General features: G+C 44.0%; 1 protein-coding gene across 1 annotated transcript; it reads left to right on the top strand.

Annotated features, from left to right (window-relative positions):
• The first annotated feature begins 766 nt into the window (after positions 1-766).
• Positions 767-23,877, top strand: LOC116824728 (protein spire homolog 1-like). Its single transcript, XM_075072255.1, has 16 exons — positions 767-1,022; positions 3,460-3,491; positions 4,367-4,531; positions 6,158-6,283; positions 6,589-6,657; positions 9,659-9,829; positions 12,285-12,353; positions 12,888-13,017; positions 13,439-13,578; positions 15,158-15,230; positions 15,850-15,998; positions 19,211-19,339; positions 20,534-20,598; positions 21,453-21,480; positions 22,051-22,193; positions 23,650-23,877. Exons 1-16 carry the CDS (start codon positions 767-769, stop codon positions 23,834-23,836), a joined length of 1,932 nt encoding a protein of 643 aa, XP_074928356.1. The 3' UTR covers positions 23,837-23,877.
• The last annotated feature ends 331 nt before the right edge of the window (positions 23,878-24,208 follow it).

Genomic DNA, 24,208 nt, shown 5'->3' with positions numbered 1-24,208 from the left:
AAACACAGCATCCTCCTTGCTGTCCACTGATCCAGAGGTCTTTCAGCATCATTAATTACCAGGTGCCTCCTTTCCACTAAGTATGTATATTGTATAGTACAGTGGTTCCCATCTTTTCCATGGGGCGGGTGCCAGACAACTAGCCGCCAAGAATCGTGGCCGCCAGACAAGCAGATGCTGAAATGCTGCCGTGAAGCGGCAACGTCAAGAGGCATTACTGCTGAAATGCTGCCGAAATTCGGCGGGATGTCGGCGGTAGAGCTTCTTGACATTGCCACTTCTTGGTGGCATTTCGGTGGCTGCTTGTTCGGCAGCCAGTAGGTGAGTGCATATGGATGCCCCGGTGGGTGCCAGGGCACCCATGGGCATCGCGTTGGGGACCCCTGGTATAGTAGATTATTACCACCCCCACAGATGATGATTTTGTATTTTTTCATGCTTAATCTAATTTGATGAGCCCATGAGCTACATTTGTTCTAATTATAAACCTGTTGAAACCAATAGAGTTATGCCAGACATTAATTTTTTCATGCTTCTAATCTGCCAAAGTCCCTTTTAATTTTTTCTCAGCCTTCATTCACTGGTGCTTGTATAAATAGAGAGCAGATGTTGAAAGTAATGGTGTCCCTTTAAGGCGCTATATCCTAAAGTTGCTCTGAATGGTCCCACCTGAAGATGAGACAAGGCAGAATGGATAAAAGACTGGCAGAAGCACCTATGGCTGTCTGAGGAGTGGATGTAGAACAGCTTAGCCGAAACCAAGCACATGGGGAATGGTGAAAGTAAAAAACTGGATTATTCAAGCTGTGAATGGAGGAATGTCACTAAGGTTTCTTTGGGAGAGTTTCTGAGATGTTTTGACCAGCCAATAAGTGAGGAGCAGGCCTGGGCCCTTTGCTTTCAGTGTTGCCATAAAATGAAGCAGTTGGCTCAAGGCCCCTACCCTGTGATGATTAAAGGTCTGGGAAGCATCCTTATCCATTCTGATGGTGCTGTTTCCTTCATGGTGTATCCTAAGTCTGGTAAGAACAAAGGCACTGGTGGACTGGGCTCTTAGACAAAAGCCTTCTCTTTCTGATAATGCTATGGGTTTCTTTACTGTGCCCATGAGAATGTACAGCCACGGGATTCTGTCTCTGAAATGCTTTCCATAGTGAATCCCATGAACCACGCTATAAATAAAAAACTAACTTATGGTATTGCCTGATATTTCTTTGAACCCAGTGTCTGTGCTCCTAATGTGAAGAGCTGTATTCTCCAAACCAGTTAGAGTCTCTACAGAGAATAGAGAAGAAAGAGATACTAAGTGGGTATCTACCTGTAGTATTTCTAATGGTTAGAGTATCTGACTAGGAGTCAAAGTTTCTGGGTTCTAGTTCTGCATCTGCTGCTCTTTGCCTTCCCCTCCCTTGTAAACTGTTGAATCACTTGGTTTGGGGAATAATTTGGACAAATACCAGAGATAAGGGACTCTAGTTCCTGGAAATTGATTGTCTTCACCTATGTGGGTGCACGCACACAACATATTATTTATTTTTTAATCTGAGGCTTTGGTGACTTGAGAGCTGCTTAATCATATTGATGTACTCCCTAGCCTGCTTGCTTTCTGCTACTAAACTTTCTCTGGAAGTAGCAGTTGTACTGGTATGTGAATGTCAGCTGTGGGTGGTGAGGGAAAAGGGAGAAGTGGCTGATAAAGACTCAGGGTTCATTTTGTGGCAGTATTCCGAGCAAAGATGAATCCCACTCCCATATTTCTTTTTTGCTGACACCTCTAGGGATTCTGTGTCTGTTGCTAGCTCGTCTACCTGGAGAGGAAAGATGGACAATAAATATACCTTCCTTTACCAAAGATCAAACATTGGTGCAAAGACAGAGCTATATTTAGGCATGTTCTCTTCCCAGCATACCACCACCACCACACATGCTACTGAGTACAGAAAGAAAGGAGAATTATTCTTTCTCTGGGTTAACAAACATCCACTAGTAGATCATCGCCACCATGCCTCGCTCAAGGTGGAAGATGTACCAGACATCTTCTGTAGTGACCTCAGATAGTCCTATCTGGTTTATCCCCTCTGGAAAGGGGAGGATTGCTGTGATCCAAGGCTTCTGGAGGTCTCCACCATGACACTGCACTCCATATTCTTCATAGTGATATTATTATATGATAATTATGATGCATTTTATGCAAGATTAGTCATGTGAGATGTCATTGGAAAAGTTATGATTTGCTGAACATGATTACCCTATTGGTATGCATTATCACTTTTGTATCTGAAGTTATGAATGTTGACTGTTTATCTGTATTTCAAATGTAGTTACACCTGGGTGATGCCCACTAGGCAAGATGCTTTTAGTTTAGATAGCTGACTGGGAAAGGCCTATTCAGGATAATGAGCCATTAGGGAAAACAATAGGCCTTAGGAGAAGCTTATCTCCCACCTAATGAGCCTTCCTGAGAACACTCCAGACAGCATCTAAGTAATGGCTGCTATGACTCCACAAGCTCATTAGACCAGGTCACAAGTTTCTGGACTTCATCTTGGGATGTCACTGTTTTTCCACAAATTGAGTTTGGGGCCAAAGGGTTCCCGCCATATGCTAAGCTATATAGGGAAGGGAGTGACCTCATCATTGGTTTTTCATTCCTCACTAAGAATACTCCTGAAAACACCTGAGGAACAAAGACTGAACTGGGGGAAGTGCTGGACACAGGCTAAAGGGATTTTTAGCCTGTGTATGAAAACCTGAGGATTCCAAGCTGCAAAGCATTTTAGCTTGTGCCTTAACAATCTGCAGCCTGCTTGTATCATCTGTCAGGGTGAGAGATTAATTCAAATCCTATCTTTCTAGTATGTTAAGATTAGATCATGTTTTTGTTTATTCACTGGGTAATCTGCCTTGATCTGTTTGCTATCACTTATAATCATTTTAAAATCTATCTTTTGTAGTTAATAAACTTGCTTTTGCTTTATCTAAACCAGTGAGTTGGAGTGAAATGCTTGGGAATCTTAGCTCAGAAAGGCTGTTGCATTTCCTCTCCACATTGAGGGGCAGGTGAACTGGATAATAAATTCATACTGGTTGGGGTTTGGACCAGGACAGTACCGCTCTGGGGTGTTAAGATGGAAAGCTGGGAGTTATTTTGGCTGTAGACTTTCTACTGTTGCTTCATTCTGTGGCTGGTCAGAGAGCCTGCATGTAACTGCAGCTGGGTGTGTCCCTACCTGGGTGGATGCTGTGGAAGTGCAGGACTGGGAGTGGATCTGCAGCTTGTCACAGCAGCACATTGAGAGAGGGACCCCAGGCTGGTGGGTCAGAGGCTCAGTGACACCCCAGTCACATCCACCACCAGCAAAAAACCAAATGCTGACTCTAATAACCCTCTCTAATATGGACTTAGGTCTGTAGAGATTGGTAAACTGTTTGATTTCTTTTCACTTGTTTCCCTTTCAGATCTTAACAAGACTCCTCAACTGGAGGAGCAGGTAAGACTCTGGAGTTGAGATGACATTTAAGAGCCTGTGATTTTTAGTCTGGCAAATGCACAGATATAAGCCTGCATTGGTAAAAGGACTAGCTAAAGCAGGGGTTCTCAAACTGGGATTTGGGACTCCTCAGGGAGTCATGAGATTATTGCATGGGGGGGGTCAGAAGCTGTGCGCCTCCACCCCAAACCCTGCTTTGCATCCAACATTTAAATAACACTTTGTTATATATTTAAGGAAGGGGGTGTAGCACTCAGACTTGCTATGTGAAAGGGATTGCCAGTACAAAAGTTTGAGAACTACCGAACTAAAGGAATCTCAGCAGTCTTGCTCTTCAGTGACGCAGCAGGTTCATAAGATTCCATGGTCATCTAATATTCATGGCACTCCTGCTGTCCCAGTGGCTTGCCTAGGGTGTTGTCTCCTGCATGGGAGTGTGGAAGTCGAGGTGAAGTTCCAGGGCTAAATTTAAAAAATGATGCAAATTGACTGGGCATAAGATAGACACTGAAGGGATGGGGGTGGTTGAGTTGTGGCAGGAAGTGCTGTCAACAGTGGCTAAGAGAGAAAGCAGGCTGTTCTCCCTGCTGCCACAGTTCACTTAAACAATGTTATCTAGCCATATTTGGGTGTTACAACTGAATTAGGCCCCAGTCTCTTATCCCCAGTTGGTCCAGAAGCATCTCAGTAGCTGCTTGAATGACCGGGGTAGGATTATGTTGTGTGTCCAAAGAGGCAGATGGCCTTGAATGTGGGGAAGGGTGCTGGCATGTTTGGGAGGGGTAGAAATTTGGGGTTCCATTTGGGAACTTTATCTCCACAATACCAAATTACTTCTGCATTAATCTGAAAGACCATTTCTTTGGCCTCTGTAGCTGACAGAGCGTCTGGGAATGGTGATCTATAAAGCCCTGGACTGGGGGATTGACAACAATCTGGAGCGAGAGCTGAGTGAACCACTGGAAAAGCTGATCTCCCTCCTCCTGAAATTAGACACTGAGGCAACAAACCCAGCCATCACTTTCCAGGATGTTCTCAAGGTTTTTCCCCCTTCTTATTTTTACTAGACAACCATGTCAACTTTTCTAATGTATCTGCACTTACCACACTACCTGACTGCCCCAGTGCATTCTGGGAAAAATCTGGTCTTCGCCCCACCAGTGCATGTGAGCTGGTGCACTCCGAAAGATCCTACTGCACAGTGATGGGAGGAAGGAAGAAGGGGCAAACTAATTTCACAGGCATTGGTCAGGCTATGTAGACATGGCCCACTGCTTGCAGGAAACCCCATGCCAGCCTAGGCTACTGTCAAGGACCCCACACAGGTGGCACAGCTACTAATTGTAGTGAAGATGAGAAAACACACCATGCATTAGCTCTTAACAACATACAAACTCAATTAATATCTGTAGCATGGCTAGGCCCTTAATCTCCGGTTCTCTCCTCTGTCTGTCTCCTGTGCAAGTACCTGCCTTGAACTTAAGCTCATAGAAACATGCCTGCAGGCAGCACGTTTGTGGTTCCTACTCTTTCCTCTCCCCTCCCCCATCTGATTTTCCTAGTCACCTACAGAGATTCAGCATATTTGGATAGGGTCCAGATAAGCCCCAGGTAGTAAAAAAGAAGTTATGGACACATCAGTAAGAAAGCATGATGTTAATGCACCTGTCCTGCCTTCAGGAGAGACTTCTGCAGATAAAAGGAGAATCGGTGCTTGCAGCATTCTGTCTGTTCTTGGCCTGGCAGCTGAATGTAAGTGCAGGCAGTTAGGAGAGACTGGTGCACAGTCAAGCAACTTTTCCCATATCCCAAGGGATAATGGGACCCTCTACTCAAAAGCAGCACTGAAGCTAAAGGAAAGGCTTCATCTAATCCTAATAGCTATCCTCTTTTCAGGCCTTTGGTCTCCAGCGAGAAAGACTCTTATGATATAGCTTTGCAAACTCACCTCTAGGCTAGACTAACCTTTTTACTAGAAGCCCTCCCCATATGGGCAGGTATTTTTGTATCCATAGAACTTAGGCAGTGTGCAGGCACTAAGAAAAGCTTTATCCATAGCAGCACATGCTCTCTGGTCAGTGCTCTAGCTTCAATGTGCTGTCCAGACACTAAGGCTCTCAACCCCTCTTTCATTTTACACATGGGGAAACTGAGGCACATAGAAACATGATTTGGCCAAGCCTTACAGCAGGTTCCTGAAAGAGTTGGGATTTGAGTTCTAATGATTCCTACTTTGTGCCTAGTCCATTAGACTGTTCTCAATGATATTTTCTTGTTCCAATCTCTGCTCAAATGGCTGATGTGCTCAATGCACAAAGCAGCCAAAATTTCAGTCGGACGGGGTTATTTTTAGGTTTAAGGAAAACAGAATAAAAACAAGTCTTCATAAGCGTACACAGTGGTTTCCTCTAACATGCTGTGTCTGCCATGTCTCAGAAAAGGACAGCCTCACCTTTCTAGTCCTCTTCCCTTTGCCCTTCCTGCAGAAGGGAAGGCTCTTCTGAGCTATAACATGCAAAGGACGCAAGGAAAGGTGATCCTAATCTCAGAATCTGAGTAAACTGGAAACAGAAAGGCAACCTGCCCCCCATCCCCAAATCCTTTATTTCAAGGAGAACTTTCTTTCCAACCATCAGTGCTGAGTATATGGCTGCATTTCCTTTCAGATCTGTGAGGAGCATTTGCCTAGGCCCTCTGAGGCTGCCAGTTATTACAGAACAGTCTGCAGGGTTCTCTTTGCTGAGTATGAAGATCTTCAGAAACTAATGCTCACCCTACAGAGCTCCAAAGAGGTATTTTGGGACCATCGTTAAGCTGCTGTCTTTCTTTCCTCCTACCTCACGCACTTAATTCCAGGCTAATCCCTTGCCTTTCCCCAAGCAGAAGGTTATTTAGCTAAAGTTCTGTTCCCTGCTTGTGAAAGGGGTGGGCTTTCTCCCAAGAGCCAGAATACATTAACCTCATGTGTTTGTCTTCCACATTGTTTTTTCAACTGTTGAAGTAGGTGGTACTGTGACTGGGGCTGGGCAGACAGGAATGGTCTAGGAATGACTAGAACAGTACAGGCTAGTGATCAGCTCACATGTTCATTTGACAGAGTCTAAGAAGAATGGATGTGGAGGACTTGCTGGAAAATGACACTCAGAGGGAGAAGGATAATTACTGGGTAAGAGTTTAGAATTCTTGGTTTTTGTTTTTTATACTCTCTCTGTGAGGCCTTCCAGTGACTTCCCGGCTTAAAACAAATAGAGAAACATAACTAGTTAAAATCCTCTAAATACTAAGTGACACGTTATGCTAAATTCTAGTTCTCTGTGGGAATTGCTATCTGCCTCAAGAGCAGTTCTCTTCTCTTTTGTTTTGTCTACACTGCCAACTTTGGGGAGATCTCCTCCTGTAGAACTAGTGCTAACAATGTTGGATGTGCTACTGTAGATCAGCCAGTGACATTCTAGTCACCAGGAGTCCTGTGGCACCTTATAGACTAACAGATGTATTGGAGCATAAGCTTTTGTGGGTGAAAATCCCCTTCGAAAGCTTATGCTCCAATACGTCTGTTAGTCTGTAAGGAGCCACAGGACTCTCTGTTGCTTTTTACAGATCCAGACTAACACAGCTACCCCTCTGATTCTAGTCACTATGTCAGGTAGACCTGCTGTGAGCAGATTTAGATGTCAAGCTAGCTAAAGGCCATTGGCTTCAACCGTTAGCACTTGTGCAGCTCCATCAGAGCTAAAGCAATGGTGGGAGATTCCCAGAAATGGGTCAGTATAGATATAGCTTCCATGTTCTGTTTTTGTTTTTTTTCCCCACCACATTCTCTAGTCTTATCCCTCTAGTTGTTGGACTTCAAGATTCCTAGGGCAGGGACAATGACTTGTTCTGTCCAGGGCCAGTGAATTCATTGCTCAAAAGTAAACAGCTCTTCTGACTGGAGCCTTGCCAAGGTAAACCAATGCATTGGAGTCTAAGATAGGAACAGCAACCCCCAAGGGGCCTGCTCCTACTCCCTTTGTCTAAACAGTGTTCACTTTGGAACATAACAAACCATTCATACGAAAATGTTTGACATTTGTGTTTAGCCATATTTTCAGTTTTGTCATGTATTAAAATAAACTAGCAAGTTAACTCGCAGTCCCCAGACCACTAAATCAATCTCACATAGTTTATTCAGGGAAGACCTGAGTAAATGCATGGGCTTTGCAGTGTGGCCTGAAGGCCCAAGAGATTCCACTTCACTTGCTTTTGAAATAGCACTTTTCTTAATTAAGAGCCCCATTGCCAATCCTCTGCCTCTAGTCCCCCAGATTCAAGCCCCCCAAGAGCCAGCTGCTTGCACCATCATGGCAGGTAGCTACCATGGGCCCAAATTGAGCAGGGCTCCATAGATTGATTTGTCAACCCTTTGAATGGCATCTGGTAGCTAAAGCAGTCCATGGAGCACAGGATTATACACTTAATATGCTGAACATCACTGTTAGGCAGACCCCTTCTCAGGCACATCTGGTGTAGTGCTGTGCTGTCCTAGCTGCATACGTATGTTGGAGTATCTACACCTTGACCTCAATGCTTAGATGCCTCTTCGGAGTATAACTGTTGCACCAGCCTTTAAGTGTGCACTCCCCTGCCAAATGACTTAAGTGGGTGTAGCATGTGCATAGCTCCACACCCCTTTGTATTAATGAGGCGAATGCTGTTAGCTCTTCCTTTGCTTGGGTAACCCTGACTTCAACTGTGCCTGGGACATGTGTGCAGGTTGATAGAACAAAATTCTCTGTCATCTGACATCAGGGTAGCCCCGTGCAGGGTCTGGAGGGAACAAAAGTCTAGGTAACCACTTTAAGATCCATGGCTGAGAAGGTTCAACCTTAGCGAAATGCACGTGAAGGCTAGCAAGGGAGACTGCGCTGGAACCAGTATCTGGGCACTGCACTTAGTCTTCCTAGGAATAAGACTGCAAGTTTTGGATGTGAAAAGAATGGAGCGTTCTCTTGGATAGTTGGCTAATGAACTACTTAATACTGTCCCATAAAGTAAGGTGAGGTGCTGTTACAACCAGAAAAGGACTCTGGTGCTGATTGCAGTAATTACAATACTCTTTTCTGTAATACTTAGTCTTGTTTGTGAAGGCAGTTCAGCTTAAGCAGTCATACAGCTGCTTGTGTCCATCTCTTTTACTATTAGCCAGTTTGCCTGCAGTCTTTCCTTGGGCATCTTTGAGTTTAAAAAGGTAGCTCAATGTTCTGCTACTCCAGAAATACAATAGTTCTGGAAAGACTGTTTCAATATGGCTGTCCTTTACTTCAGTTCTACTCCTTTTCTGTAGTGTAGACAAGACCTTATGTGTAGCTAGGTTAAAACCATGGACAGTCCAGGTTCTTGACTATCAGGGCATGCAACTAAACATCCCTCTCATCTGTGCTGCTCGGGGCTGCAGCTCAGTTATGGCTCTTGTCATGTCTTCCAAATGTCCTGCAGTTAATAGTGATCAGGACCTGATATTGCAGATTTGGGTTGGGGGGAGGGCCATGGGAAGGCAAATGTGGGAAATGTAAGTTTTTTTCTGAAGGCAGTCCTAAATCAAAAATACTGTAGTAAAGGGCACACACACAACCTACTTGTTTGGTCTTGTTCTGTTCACCTCTAAGATCAAGAGAAGGAAAGAGTTTAGGTAACATTATTAAGCTGTTGATTTAACACATGGATCTGAACTGGATCATTGTGTTGTGTTAATGGGATGATCTTGCAGGCCCAAGCACCAACCTAAAAGCAGGTGCCTTGAAGATTGAGATAAAGAACAGAATGGATACGTATTGTAGTTGTCAGTCTGGATCCCATAGTTTGGGTTAATTTGTATTATTTCAGCCTTCTTACCCCTCCTTCTTTGGGGCACTCAGAAGGATTATGAAGGCTGCATTTTATACTGTAGGCCACCTTTAATGACTTAATATCTTGCCTAGTATCCCATCCAAAGACCTCTCTGTACGCCTTCCCCCCCGCCCCTGGGTCTAAGCACTGTGCTACTCTGTCTCAATTTCTAAGCAGGTTTAAATGAGACTCTCTCACAGATACAAATGGTTTGTAATTGCTAGTTGAGCCCCTTATTGAATGAGAATACCACCTCAGAGATTCCAGAAACCTTTTAACTGGCTCATGTTGCCCTGTAGCAGGCTAGCTTGTGGCATGATGTCATCAGGGAACTGCAGAATGGAGTGAGGCTGCGCAAGGTCATGGAGCAACCCCAACATAGCATTCCTCCCAAGGGATACGCCTGCTCTCCCTATGAGCTCTTGGCAGAGGACATCCGATGCAAGAGGTACACCCTCCGCAAGGTGAAGGTGAGCAGTTGTTCTCAACACGCTTAGTTTGGCATCTGCTGCTCTAGCTACCTGGCAACTGACATCTGTTTGATTAAACCCAACCTGTGTCCTCAGACTCTTTCCCTCAGAGTAACTTTCAGGCTCCAAGGGTGGGTAAGAACTCATGAGCTCCACTTAAGCATATCATGGCCACCATATTCACCCACCAACTCACTTCACTTCCAAGAACTAAATTTAGTGCTATGTAAACCATTCTAGGCTACCTTGTCTGAAGCCACTGCATTAAACTGTCTCTTACTAGAGGTCTACCTCAAGCCCTTAGGCAGCACTCACTGACTTGAATGGGGGGTTGAGCAAAATAAGGAAAGCTGAACAAGTTCCCTGCAAGTCCTGTTGTGCTGACTGAAGTGTTAGTGGGCTCCAATGCTGTTGATGGCCAATGTGCCCTGAGACGACAACAGAGTTCCTCTAAAGGACTGCCGCATCACCACTTGGTTTTAAAAGCTGGCGTGAAGTTGTGCGGTATTGCGATGTCTTGCAAGCTGACTCTGCCATGAGAGGAGAAACAATTTGGCAATAAGAACTTATAGTTACAAATAAAAATCTTGCCTACCACACTAAATGCCAGCTCTTCAGTTTCTTATTGTATGCTCTCCTAAAGTGAGGGGGAGTGACATACCTGGTTCAGCCAGGGCTGATGAGCTTCACTTTGAAAATCCTCCCTTCAGCTATCAAACACCAGCTCCTGGACAGTGGTGGTGTCCTTCCAACTGGGCTGAGAAACTGTACTTAGATCCTGAGTCTGAACCCAGCTAGTGCTGCATACACCATTTGCAAGGTGCTCAGATACTCTGATCCGGGGAGGGCACAGAAATACTTTAGAGTAGACTGTATAACACCAACAGATCCCTGGGTCATTAGCAGGTGGAATTAAACCTGGGACCTCTGGAGCTTAGTGCATGAGCCTCTACCACATGAGCTAAAAGCCAACTGCCTGTTAGCTAAGGCTGTACAGCAGACTCATTAATCTTTCTCTAAGTGGTCTCAGTGCCACTAGATGGGACAGAACACCACACTCAAGAGGTTACATATACATAGAGGAATAGTGACAGATAGGAGATGGCACATCACTAGCTATTACACATTATGAGGTATAAATTGCAGGTGCACTCAGAACCATAACCTAAGGCAGCAGAATGAACTGGGTCTTCAGCTGTGGTCCATGGATCATTGGTGTCACAAATATGTCACAAAAGCATTTGTCAAGCAGTTGTAAGTGTACCTCCTACTAGCTACAGTGCAGTCCTTGATTAAAACAGCCACTGGAAACCATGAGTGAGTCATCAAAATTCAAATAAGCCCCTCTGCACCTTCAGTGCTGCTTTGCATCCGTCTGTCAAACCAGGGTCAAGTTTGCAAGCACAAATGAGAGGAACAGGCAACACAAGAGGATGAATGGCAAACTGACCTAGAGGCACTCTGCTAGTATCTAGTATCTTCCCTCACTGCCTGCGTTCCCCAGTGTTCTAAAGCCCCACGCCTTAGGAAAGCAAACAGCACAGGCAGAAAATAGGGCTATTCAACAAATGCAGCTGCACCCAATATACTAAATGGAGTCTGATTTCATTTTCTCACAAATACTGTCCTCTTGTGACAGCCCAATCTATGCTTTGGGGTGGGGGTTGTAGAAGAGGTGCCCATGTGATAGAATCTTAGTGTTCTCCAATAAGAATCTGAGAAACAATAAACTTGTATGTGCCTGCTAGCTACTTCTGTTACAGTTAACCTGTTTAAGATCTTCTCAGTTAAACTACAAGGGGTTGCTATTCTTAGGGTGACCAGACAGCAAATGTGAAAAATTGGGACAGGGGTGGGGGTTAATAGGAGCCTATGTAAGAAAAAGAAACAAAAATCAGGACTGTCCCTATAAAATCGGGACATCTAGTCACCCTAGCTATTCTTGCTTTACTGGGAGGGGAAGTTCTGCTAAGCTCTGCTGCATGAATTCCCCTCTCTGTGACACCATGGTCTGGATATGCTGTAATTTTGGAGTCATACATTATGAGGCTTCTTAGAGCCTTGAAACTCTTTATGCTGCTTCTATCCAGGATCTTTTCATGGGCTGCAGGAATTTTGTAAGTCTTATGCACATACCTAAGTGCTGCCCAGCTCCTGGTAAATAGCCATGTGCTATTTCTTCACAGGCTTTTCTCCTTGCAAAAACATTTTTCAATCCTATTGCCCTTTCTACCCTTCACTCCCAAGAAAGCAAATGTCTTCTAATAGGACTCTTGTTTAATCTCTTGCCTAAAAAGATTGACTTGAGTTAGACGCACGCTTGTGAAATGCCATAAGTGGCTATGTAAGGTCGTGAAACTGTATTTCCTAGTTCATCCTCCATTTCTCGGGAAGGCGGTTTTCAAGAAAAAATTAACTTTTCATCATTTCATAAGTGTCCTTTTCACCCTTTCAGATCAACAGTGAGCAAAACTGCAAGAGCTCTGAAGGCAACACAGTCGCTTCACAGCTCCCTTTAAAGCCAGTAAGTGACTTGTTTAGTTGTGATGGCATGAACAGAAGGATCCCTGAACTAGCTGAAGCAATACTGACCTATCCCATTCTCAAGTCCAGCAAGGTAGCTGGAATGTTAGAACATCCCCTTTTTGTATATACGCCAAATTAAAAGCCCCCCTGTGTTATGGGGGAAGGGAAGATGACTCAGCTCTTTGCCCTTTTCTCTCCATGTCATTTCTAACTAATGTAGATGCTTTTCCTTTTCCTTTTTGCCTCCTAAAATGTTTCTGAACAATCCTGGTCAAGCTATGGTTCGTTTACTATAGCGTCTAATTTGAGTTGGTCCATGGAAATGTTCTCAACTGATTAACAAAACTCTATTTTGTTCCTATAGATTGGAATTTGCATGTAAAGTGCACAGGTTACAAATGGTGAAAGTACTGGGGCTACAGGATTTTTGGCTGGGTGTGGAGACTGACTTGTGAAATAGGGGCATGTCTATTGCTCTGGGGATCTGGATTTTAGCCAATGGCTTTTCATAGCTCGCTACTCCATGTTGCAGGCCTCAGAGAGGAAGCTAAAAGAGAACTCCCCCAAAGCACCCAGTCTGCACGATCTGCTCATGATAGAAATAAAACAGCCACAGAAGCTTCGGCCATCTTCCACAGAGAGAAATGGGAGCAGGCACAAAGGTACCTACTGGTACTGCTGGACATCCACTAGTAGCAGGCATACTTGTGGTGTATGAGTTGGTCATGGATCAAGTAAGGGATGCTAAGGAGCTCAGATCAATTTTCACAGGCACCAGCGTTGCTACTTTTCAGACATAGAATTGTAGGACTGGAAGGGATCTTGAGATCACCTAGTCCAGTCCCCTGCAGCTCTGGCTTATGTCACCTGCTAGGACCCACTTGCCTGGGCTGGAGTCTCTCACCTCTTACAAGAAAGATGGGGTAAAAGGTTCAGCTCCTGGGAGGCTAAAAGGATGCAGAGGGTTGCTGAGCCATCACCGCCTCTGTGAGGTCCAGTGTGAGACTTATGGAATGTGTCGTCAGCGTCTTGCATCTACAGCTCACTTACATTGCAGTTTTTGGTTTTGGTTTGTTTTTTCAGATACTTTTGTGATGCCAATGTTTTCCTTGAATTCCCCGTGTGGCAATGGCTTATCTGTCCAAAATGCCAGTACAGGACTTACAATTCACAAAGTCCAAAAACAGATGCTGATCCCTGACTTGCTGGTCCCAGAATTTCAGGTAAGTCCTTCTAAATGAAACCTTGCTATAGAGGCTGAAATGGCCCAAATATTTGATTTTGATATATACAGGCACCCTGGAACTTCAGGTTCAAATCCCAGCATGGGCAACTTGGCCCTTCACTCTTCCAGGGTGAATAAATTGGAGTACCAATCAGTTCATTTGAGTCCTATCTACCCTCTGGAAATCCATGCCTGGTGTAAAAATGTGATCATTTCTGTAGTGTAGATGGAGCCTTTAACACTGAGGTTCTTATTGCTCTCAATGCACATCCTATGACTCTTTTCATAAGAGTGGCTTCACAGATCCCAAATGTTAGCCAAAATGTCTTCTGTTCCCCTTCCCTTTATCACTGCTTTTCATGCCAGAGGTGTTTGCATTTCATGTGTTATGGGTTATAGTGGAGATAAATTACTCACTGCAAGTTAATAATTCAATCTTTTCTGCTTGTGGAATATCTGAGCAAATGACAGTTTACTTCAATAAATTAGGATTATTTTTTTAAGATTATGATTATTCTATGAGTTCACCATGAACAGTTCTGAGTACTTCGTGTCTAAACACAGCTTGAATTTCAATCAGTCACATGTCTGTTTCTGTTCCCTAATGCAGTCACTTTTCTTCTTCTGGCACAAATACTCCCGCACATAAACTGGAAGTTTATTTCCTATATGCACTTTTGTCAGTGAAATGCTTTTCTCTGATTTAAACAATTGCAAATGTGAATGAATATTTGTAGAAAATCTTTAGCTGTATTTGCACAGCTCCAGTGTATAGTTGGTAGGAACTTGCGATCATTCTGATGACAATGTCTCATAGCTCCACTGATTCTGAATCATGTTGGTCTATCTCTAGTAGTAAGGCTTGTACAAATGCTCTTGGTTAGCAGGATTACAGAAGCACAAGCTAACAGTTCAGGATTTTAAAACAAAATCCAGTTATTGAGGTTTCCTGTACTCTAAGGACCTCTTCTTAAGCAGTTTCTATTGTAGTCTTGAACTTCCACTAGTTTAGAGAGAGGCCAAAGCATTGGTACCTGGAACCATCTGGGGATTAGGCTATGTCAACCACAGAATGTCCTGAGTTGCTTTCATGAGTTTCTGCATGCAAACTGGAGCCAGGAAAAATTTAGCTTCCTACATGGGCCCAAAGCTGTAGGAGGAGAGTCTAGATTCAAGGGCTGTATTTGCACTTCTTCCATCCCTGAAACTTTTAAGGGAGGCTGGAGTTGAAGTTAGGATTTGGGTCCCATCTCTATTAAAAATTTTACTGGGTCAAATTCATCCATGATGTAACTCTAGTGACGTTTGACTCATTATTGCTCTTCTTATTAATCTGGAGCATGGCGTGTGAATTGAGGTGAACACGCCAGATAATTTCACCACTACTTCTGCTTACCTTACCACTGCTAGATGGCTGGCTCTCATAAGAGCCCCTGTTGTCATTCATTGTCAATGAGGAGCATATCTGCTTTTCTCAGGAGCTCTTGGTTATGCCCAGGTGAACTTCCCACCCAACGCTACCTCCCTGATGTGGTGGTTTATACCCATTGTAAGAATCTCCCATCTATGATCCACAGGAAGCAGACGGGGCATTGAAATACAATTTGGGAGTCATCTCACACAGATCTGTACTGACATCCAGCAGCACAGGTCAGTATGCTCTTTCCTGCCTTGCTCTCCCCTCTCACAACATGGTTTAAATACTTGAATCAATGGGTCCTCTACGTTCTTATGAGCCCAGTCCATCATCTTCTGCTTCCTCCTGCTTTTGAAGTCACTTGTCTTTTAGAGCCATTTGATGTGAGGAACATGTAACATGGAGTTTCTGGCATGGAGAGTGACCTTTCAAATCAGTTCCTGGCTGTGAAACTTCTTGAATCTGTTAAGTTTCTAAATAGTGACAATTCTTCGTGTTTCCAGTTTCAGGCCTCAAAATGAACATTATAGTAGCAAACATTCAGTGAGGCTTTAGAATGTGTGAATGAAAGGAATAAGTTAATCATTGATTTAAAGTAGGACCCACATATAAACAAAACATCACGGTTGCTTGCTTACGTTTCTCATCAGAATATACCCAATTACTTGGTGCTTCTGCGATCTTCGGTAAGGGAGGGAAGGAAAGAGGGTCTTTAGAACAGGCTTCACTGCCTTCAGAAACTGATCAGCCTGTAGTACTTAAGTGTTCCGCTCATCTCAAGAATTTCTGAAGTTACCACATCACATTTACACTTTAACACCTTGTTGTCCATTCTTATGTTTCCATTTCCAGATTGCTCTGCAGACTGCACATTTACCCCCAAGAGCGTGCCCGTGCGAGGAGACTGCAAAACAACCAGCTTTCTGAATCTAAATCAGCGACAGCCTTTCTGCCGAGGGAGGTCCAAGTCTTTAAGGAGTGCCCTTCAAATCAAGGAAGATGTAAGTCCTGCATGGGCCTGCAACTCCGCTCCCAGTGATGCCACAAGCTGGTAATGAGTTGACCAGGCTATTGTCCCAAGGGTTGCAGCTTGATGTTGGGATAGAAATGAGCTCTAAAATGGAATGTGGGGTGGGGGAATTGGACTTCCCCAACTTTTGTAACTTGAACTCTTATCAAAAACACTTTGGCCAGCTTTATTAACTTTTTCAACAAAAAATTACAGATAGAGCAACACCAAAATGTTTTACAAATTTGACAGTTTTGCTGAATTGTTTCAGTTTAAAATATATTGTTTTGAAAGTGTCAGAATTAAATGTTTAGACTTTTTAAATCTGTTTTTGGTGCCAAATGACTGTTTAAAACACTTAAATAGTCTAAATCAATCCAAGTTTAAAAAATTTTGTTAAATCCAAAAAAAGTTTGGGTCATAGAATTGATAGCAAGCGCAAAAAATCCATTATTCACACAACTCGGCTCTTCAGTACCTGCTTCTCTGCTAGTTGTTAGCACAGCTGGTTCTGTACTTGTTCCCTTCTACCTTGGCTCTTCTGAGTATGTGATGGGGTAATTATCCTTTGAAGAGTAACATTTAAAATAAATGGTATCTGGCTACAGTTCTAGAGCTCCTGAAAAAAGTTAAAAATGCACCTGAAAGTGCATGTTCAGCAGAAACTAGCATAATGCACATTCTACTAACAGATTCTGACATTATCGGTTAACAAGCGTGCTACGCAGTGCTCCTTAACTGAACTTCAGGAATAAAGAATTTCAAGGCTTTTTTAGGACAACCAAGCCATGACTGACAACAGGTGTCGCACAGTTTCCACTTCTTCTTTCTACTCCACCCCTATCAGTGATGGGAGGTGGGTAGAAAAACCAGCATAACTGCCAGTCTAATGGTATGCAACAGTAAGTGTACTGGCTACTCAGTTCTGTTAGAGATCCTTGTTCCCCCCCTCCACCCCAGTTAAGGCCTAACACCAGTAGTAAAGCCACTGGTGCAAAGGTCAGCTGTACAGTGGCAGCTGTAGCCACATTTCTGTTAACACCAGATCTGAGACATCTTTACCACTCAGAATAAGCTTTAATACGCAGTGGTGAATGGTCTGGTGCTCAACTCCTGTCTGCTAACAGCATAGCCTGGGTGCTTGAATTCAGGTACAGACTTTTCTAGAACCGTTCTTCACGCACTCTGTGGAGGTTAACGCTCTTACTGCATTTAACGCTCTTAAATATGTTAAGGTCCTGTCTACTGTAGCTGCCAAGCCTAGAACACTGGAAACGGGAGGGATGGTGAGAATTTGTCCAACATGGCTTATTTTGCCAGTGTATGTGTGACCTAAGGCATATGATGAAAGCTGGCTATCAAAACCCCGTGTGAACTAAACAATGGGCTGCTTCTTGAAAGTATGCTCAATGTAGTTGTTCGGATGGGGAAATAACCTGGGCCCAAGAACTAAGTTTTTATGTTAAGTGTGGATTTCTTTAGCAGCCATCTTTAAATAAATAAATAAATAACCCTCTGTACTGACTAGCAGGGTGTACGTAGCTTGACTCTTGAGCCCTGATCTGTTTAGGTACTGCTACAGTAACTTCTCGGTGTCTAGAAAAATCACAGGAACAACAATGCGGTCCATAAAGTTAGGAGCCTACATACATATACAATGAATGGAAAGAGAGGCGCCTTAGAAAGTGATCCACAAAGCTAGCATGCGAGGCAGGGAGACACCTAAGCTAGCCAATGAGAGATGCCAATGGTGTTGTGTGTTAGGCTCCTCCCTGCAACCTGGACTTAAAAGCCTCTCTGCTTGTGATCCACAAACTAGAAACATCACTCCTGGAGTCAAGCAGTTTAGGCTATAAATCACTTAATTCATTCTTGCAAGAACTGCTAGGCTCACTCCACACAAAACTTGTTGGTGGGGAGAGGGGAAGAGGGTGGTGGTTCCCACTTTATAGCTTTTTGTCCAGTGGATAGAGCAGTCACCCAGGTTCACTTCCTCTCATCTGCCTGGGGGTAAAGGAGAGTATTTCAATAGGGGTCTTTCACCTCTCCTGACAGTGCTCTAACCTCTGCGCTATGCGATGTACTGGTGCGAGGCTCTGTCTTCTGTTGAAGCTGTTCCACTGTGGAAAAATAGTGATTGGAGCAAGGGGACCGAAGCTGGGGTCTCCCACCTTTCACGTCGGTCCCTAATAACTGGACTACACTCTCTCTCTCTCTCTCTCTCTCTCTCTCTCTCGTGCACTTTAGTATTTACCCATCAAGGAAAAGCTTCAACAGGAGAGACTGGGGGAAACCCACACCAGAGTATCCCATAGCTCAATGCTTGGAGTGCTCTCCTGTGATATGAACAGGGCCTCTTCCTTCTCTCAGTCAGAGGAGGGGAATCGAACCTGGGTCTTCCACATCCCAGGTGAGTGCTCAACCATCGGGATGAAAGTTATAGGATGGTACCTCTTCTTCTGTAGGCTGGATTTTGAATAGGACCTGACCTGCTAGGCCGCCACTGACATGCCTACAGGATCCAGCCCTGCATGCGAGTTAGCTGGAGGAGCACCATCTTCCCCTGTTCCTGGAGTGCTCTGGGAGTTAGGCATCTGGATACCTAGTGGGAGGCAGCAGTGAGGTCTGTGGTCTGCAGTGGAGCCTAAAACTGGGACTTAAGTGCCTAAGTACCTTTGTGACTCTGGTCCTCTGTGCTGAAATGTGTAACACACCTGTAAATGCCATCCATTCACTGCTGCAGTAAGAGCTGCTGTTTTGCCTCATCTGCTGCAGAAGGGGCTATGCCACATTTGTGTGTCAGGGAGGCCTTTTGGACTTAGCCTCCTAATGCAAGAAGGCTGTTCATTGTATGGGGAGCAGATAATATAACTGGGGCCTGTAGCTGTCTTTCATGGCTGGTTTTCTAAACTTTTTCAGAACATGGCTCACCTTCCAGATGGGAGCCAGGTGCTTCCCTTGCCATCCTTCACTCCCCTCAGACTCTGGCACAGCTGTATTGGGACTCAGGAGGGTGCTTTGCCAGGCTGCCCTCTATTGTCTCAGAACTGAGCTTGAGAGAAGATGCTTGAGATGACTTGGGCAGTTGCTGTACTATAGACTGATCAGTCACATAGGGCTGGAGTTCAATTTGGGTTTAGAATCCTAGTCAAACAACTGGGCTTTTTCTTTGGTCTCTAACTCTTAACTGTCCTTTTTGCCTAGGACTACCCCTCTCCTACAAGGTGGCCATCACCAACCATTGCTGAACTGATTGGAACCAGATATGCTGTGATGTCTGAAATGGAGGGATCCCGCCAAAGAGGTGGTTGTGCAATATCTTCACGAGCCAGGGTATTTACTATTCTCCTTTGATATACTGCCCTTTCTTTCTGAAGAGTCTCCTGGCTTCACTCCTCTTCATGCACTCATGTCCTTCCGTTCTTGGGAATAACGAGTGCCTGATAGGCAAATGGGTTCCAAGTGGTTTCATTTAACCCTATAATAAATACACTGATCTTCAGGAGTCCTGTCCAAGCCCACATGGAAGCTTTAGACACTGCACGATGTTAAATTTCTAAGCAAGTTTAATTTGCACACTGAGCCTAGACCCTAGCTAGTACTCCATTACTCCATGCTCTTGCCCAATAGATCCTTGCTCCCAAAACGGGAAAGAACTGTGTCATAGCTGGTCCACAAGAACCAAATGGGTTTAAGATGCAATACTTAACTAGGGTTCTGACCTTACTAAAAGCTCTAAGCAAATGCAAACTCAAGACTTTTAGCTGAAGGGCATTCAGATACTTGTACTATGAGACCAAAGTGTTTGTTTTTTTCTGAGCAAAAGGAGCTTCTAACATAGTTGTTCACTTCCACTGTCCAACTCTGGCACGTTTCACCCTGAATACTTTCTTTCTTCCTACTTCTGTCTGAGTCCCCAACACTACTTGTATTCACCCTGCCGCCTTTCTGCCTCTTCTGCAATAGTCCTCCATGATCACCTCCCTTTCTAGACTATTGAAACTCTCTCCTCTTTGACCTCCCCAAGTTCTGGTTCTCCAGGCTGAGACCCATGGCAATACCACTTCTCACCACCATGTGTGCTTTTTTTGAAAATAGACTCCAAACTGTTCCCCAGCTTCTCCTATGGCTCATCGTCCACTTCAAGATCCGAATTTGCCCTGACACTTTAATCTCCCTGGAAATAATAGTCCGCCTCAATGTCTCATTTCCCTGTCCCCACCTTGCTTTCTTCATTGGATGCCTATGCTCTTCCACACAATCTAGCCATTGTCAAGAGTAGCTCTTACTGTCTGAATCAAATCTTGTCATCAGCACTCAGGTTTCAAATCTTCTCTGAAAATCTCTTTGCCTATGGCTCTTAATTCTTATGTCTCTGCCCTCCTGTATTTGAACTCTGTTACGGTAAGTAGATCTAAAGCCTTCAGGACACTGAATAAGATGGAATATGCTATGCTGTACTGGCAACATCTACTGCTTGCCAAGAGGTGCTTCCCACTGGCATTCATAGGTAACTCTTATCTGCAGGTCTGTTTCCATTGCCATAAGCAGATGGTCTTTCTGTGGCCTTACAGGTGTCATCTCTGTAGCAGGTAAGCTGGTGGAGAAGGACTTTATGGGGCAGAAGAAAGGATCATGAAAACTATTCTAAAGCGTCCAATTGCAACAGTCAATGGAGCAAGTTGTTTATCCCTTTAATTTTGCCTGAATAGTTGAGCTCTATTGTAACTATTTTCTCACAGTTGTGGGTGAAGGGAAGACTGTCACCTTTGTAGTCTTATTTTATTCTTAAAATTCATGAAAGATAATGCAATTCTTACCCTTCAAGAACCATGCTTGTTCCCCTATGCTTGAGACTGCAAAGGTGGAATCTGATCATCCCCAAAGTCCTGGGGCAGAGGTTGGCTTGGTTCTAGATCAGGCTCCTAGGCAAATGCTCCAAGTCAGGATTTTATGGATGAACATTGAAATTATCTCTGAATGCTTCAGTGACTTGGAGCAGGTAGAGACCCCTCTGCTTGCTCCAACTGTAAGATTTGTTCGTGGGGCAGAAACAAATCTGGGGCCTGTTATAGACTTAGTCATTTTAACTGTATTTGAGGCTGAAGTAGTTTAACTGTTAACAGCAGTGATCAAACACCCTGTGATTTGGTGACCCAGTCACATAGCACTAGTACTGAATTATGAATATTGAGTATGTGTGGCAAATAGTGAGCTGTTCCAGAGGCTGGAACTTTTTCACACATCAGGCATTTAAACTAGTACATATGAGTCTGTTCACAAATTACCAATGAACAGCAAAGTTCTAACTGTGAAGCCAGGTGAATAAGTCATAATGGCAAATGATGCCTTTGAGCTTATTTGGAAGATGTATCTTTGCCTGCAGTATTGGGATCTCCAGAACTCCACTCAAATAATAACACTGTTGTTTTTTTTTTCCCCTTAGTGTCATCTGCTGTGATTGCTGCATCAAGGTAAGTCCTTTACTCTGTACAGTAGTCTGATTAATTTGTCTTGACCCTCCCAACTGTGTCTTAACTAATCATAAAAATATTTCCTCTGTCCCACTGACTCTTCCAATTTACCTTAAACCTCTCTCCTTGTTGCCTCAAAGAAGATGGAAGAAGCTGTCTCGAGATTCCAAATCAGTAACGAAATATATACACTCCCGAAAGTGTGGACAGTTGCATAGTCTAGTCAATAAGGGGCCAGATGGAAAACCTATTTTCTGGCTTCTCTTTGAAGCCTGGCCATTAACTTGCTGTGTTAAGCAAGTTGCTTAACTTTGTTCCTCCTTTTACTCCTGTGACAATGGAGATGATGATGCCTATCCATCTTTGTGAAGTGCTTGGAGATATCTGGGTGAAGTACTTATTACAATGAACTTCCTGACCCTGGTACAACTAAAATCTCTCACTCTGACTAGTAGATTAACATATCAACTAGTCTTGCATTTGGCAAACTTGCTCTGAGTCTTGCCAGCTTTCTACAACAGAGAATTTGTTCTGTTTGGTAACTTACGTTTCATGGCATTCTGGTTCTAGATGTCCATGCCCTTCAGACCATGTGTGCATCTTCCACTTAACTTAATAAAAGCACTGAGACTCTCCAAGGAGGAGGACTCAGCTACCCAAGACCAGAAATCCTCACAGTTGTTGTTTGAAGTAGAACATTGGGATTGTTCTAGGTAAGTGTGGTGTGTGTGTGCTGGTGGTGTTGTTGTTGTTGTTGTTGTTGTTGTTAATGTGAGACTTGCTTTCTATAGTCTTTCACTTTCTGGATGTCTCAAAGTTCCTTTCAAGGGAAGGCGTTGCTTCTGTGAAGTGGGACCTGTGCAGGCAAATACAATGACTGGCTATAGATATTAGTACCTTTGGCCGATGGCATGTTACACTGAATGACTGTTGGCCTGCCCGTTATCCTGGTTTATTAATGACACTCTTGAAAAGGTGCCATTGGATTTCAGGTTCCAAACAGAGATGGGTAGACTGTAGTTTAGCATCTCACCTGAAAGACTTCCATATATATCTGTATCTTTCTCCAACTTAGTGCTATTGCAGAAAAATTCACCCAATGATCCCTGTCTGGTGTCTGGTTTATTCCCTGAGACATTAAAGCTGGACCTCAGGGTCCAATATCTCTTGTATATCACCATAACTTAGATGCAAACTGGGACTCCTGTTCATAGGCAGTAACTTTAAGTGACACAGAGGAATCCTCCCTCTTGCAAACTAATAGCATCTTGTACATAGGCTACAGTATCTGAGTGCATCACAGAATACATAAAGTAACAAGCAGTATCTTGGTTCTCTACCCTTTTCTTCCAGTGTGTTAACTTTTTTTAGTCCTCTCTTATTGTGGGAAAGCTATTTCAAAAAGATAGAATATAAAACTTGTCCTGAATATGTTCAGGTCTGGATATTGTTGGCTCTTGTTATAGGGCACACCCCATAGCTATGGGCTGGTAGCTGGGTGGGGTGCAGGAGATCAGAAGACAGCTTTCTTGGGACTCTTCCTTCTAGTCTGGAGTTGCATTGTCCATTATGAGAGCAGTATTAGGAAACTCTTGGATTTGAAAGGTCTCTTTGGGGCAGACGAGACCTGTCCATTGCTGCATTTGGTTTTGATCTACTTTTCAATGTAGGTCAGTACAGTGTTCAGAGCACAGAGATGATAGCCGTTAGTATTGCTTATCAGGTGGGTAGTGGCATTCAGAACCAGTTGGAGCTCCGCCAGGGTAGCTGCTCTCATTGCAAGGAATGGTACATGTCAATGATGAAGGCTGGAGGTGACAAACACAAATCACTAGGGCCAGACCATTTATCAGAAGGTTCTGACCCCTTCATGACCAGCCACAGCTGTAAAGAACACATTAGTAGCTGTAGGGATCTATTAGCAATGACCTCTAGGATGCAGACCATCTTGATCATTGGAAGCCATGTTTCTCCCCCTCCCCAATGAAGATGAGCTGGTGCTTGCTTGTTCCAGTCCTGTCATACACCGAAAGGAGTAAAAGGTCCTCAGCACTATCCAGAACTGTGCTCTGGATAAAGTGCTAAGTGGGTGTTGGATCAGATGGGGGAAGGGGTTGGCAGAGCACTCCACCTATTTAACGGAAGCCTGGATTCATTTGTCACTTTCAGAGTACCACTGGTGTTTGAACCCCATTGCCTAGCACAGCCTCTTGCCTCTCAGAGAGAGACCATGATGGACTGGCCTTCTATGGACATCTGTACCACATGTGAGCAATACCTGTTGCATGTCCTCTCCAGCCAGCAGCAATGCATCCCTCCCAGGAAAAGATCCAGGTCATGGACTGAACTGGAATGACTCCTTCCCCTCTGTCTCTCTCGCCAAATGTGTCTCCTGTCCTATTGATTCCTTTACATTTTTGTGTTTTTTTGCACCTGAAGTAAGAGTGCAAAAATAAGCTGTATGTATATATTAACATAAAGGCCTGAATAAAAGACCCCCTGCTGGATACTCTTGGCTAGCCAGAAGACACAGGTGTTGTTTGCTTATAGTGAAATACTGTAAAACATTGTGGCTCTTGGCAATCCGCTTTTAATTATTTTTTTATAAATTAAATAATAAATATTGAAGCACTGTCACGCCTCTAGCATTTCATCCTTCACTGCACTTGCTGTCACCCATAAAGACAATGAAAATCTAATAGTCACTGCCATAGGGCAGTCCCCACCA

The sequence above is a fragment of the Chelonoidis abingdonii genome, chromosome 1 (genome assembly GCF_003597395.2).
Source record: "Chelonoidis abingdonii isolate Lonesome George chromosome 1, CheloAbing_2.0, whole genome shotgun sequence".
Classification (NCBI taxonomy): Eukaryota; Metazoa; Chordata; order Testudines; family Testudinidae; genus Chelonoidis; species Chelonoidis abingdonii.
Note: the sequence above shows the minus strand (reverse complement) of the source record. Positions and strands in the feature narration are given on the sequence as shown.

What these genes read in the sequence shown, in the direction of transcription:
- LOC116824728 (XM_075072255.1), top strand. Translation starts at nt 767, where the DNA reads ATGGGGAATGGTGAAAGTAAAAAACTGGATTATTCAAGCTGTGAATGG. An exon ending in CATGGTGTATCCTAAGTCTG is followed by an intron (nt 1,023 to 3,459) that starts GTAAGAACAAAG and finishes TTTCCCTTTCAG; the next exon opens with ATCTTAACAAGACTCCTCAA. An exon ending in CCCTTCAAATCAAGGAAGAT is followed by an intron (nt 15,999 to 19,210) that starts GTAAGTCCTGCA and finishes CTTTTTGCCTAG; the next exon opens with GACTACCCCTCTCCTACAAG.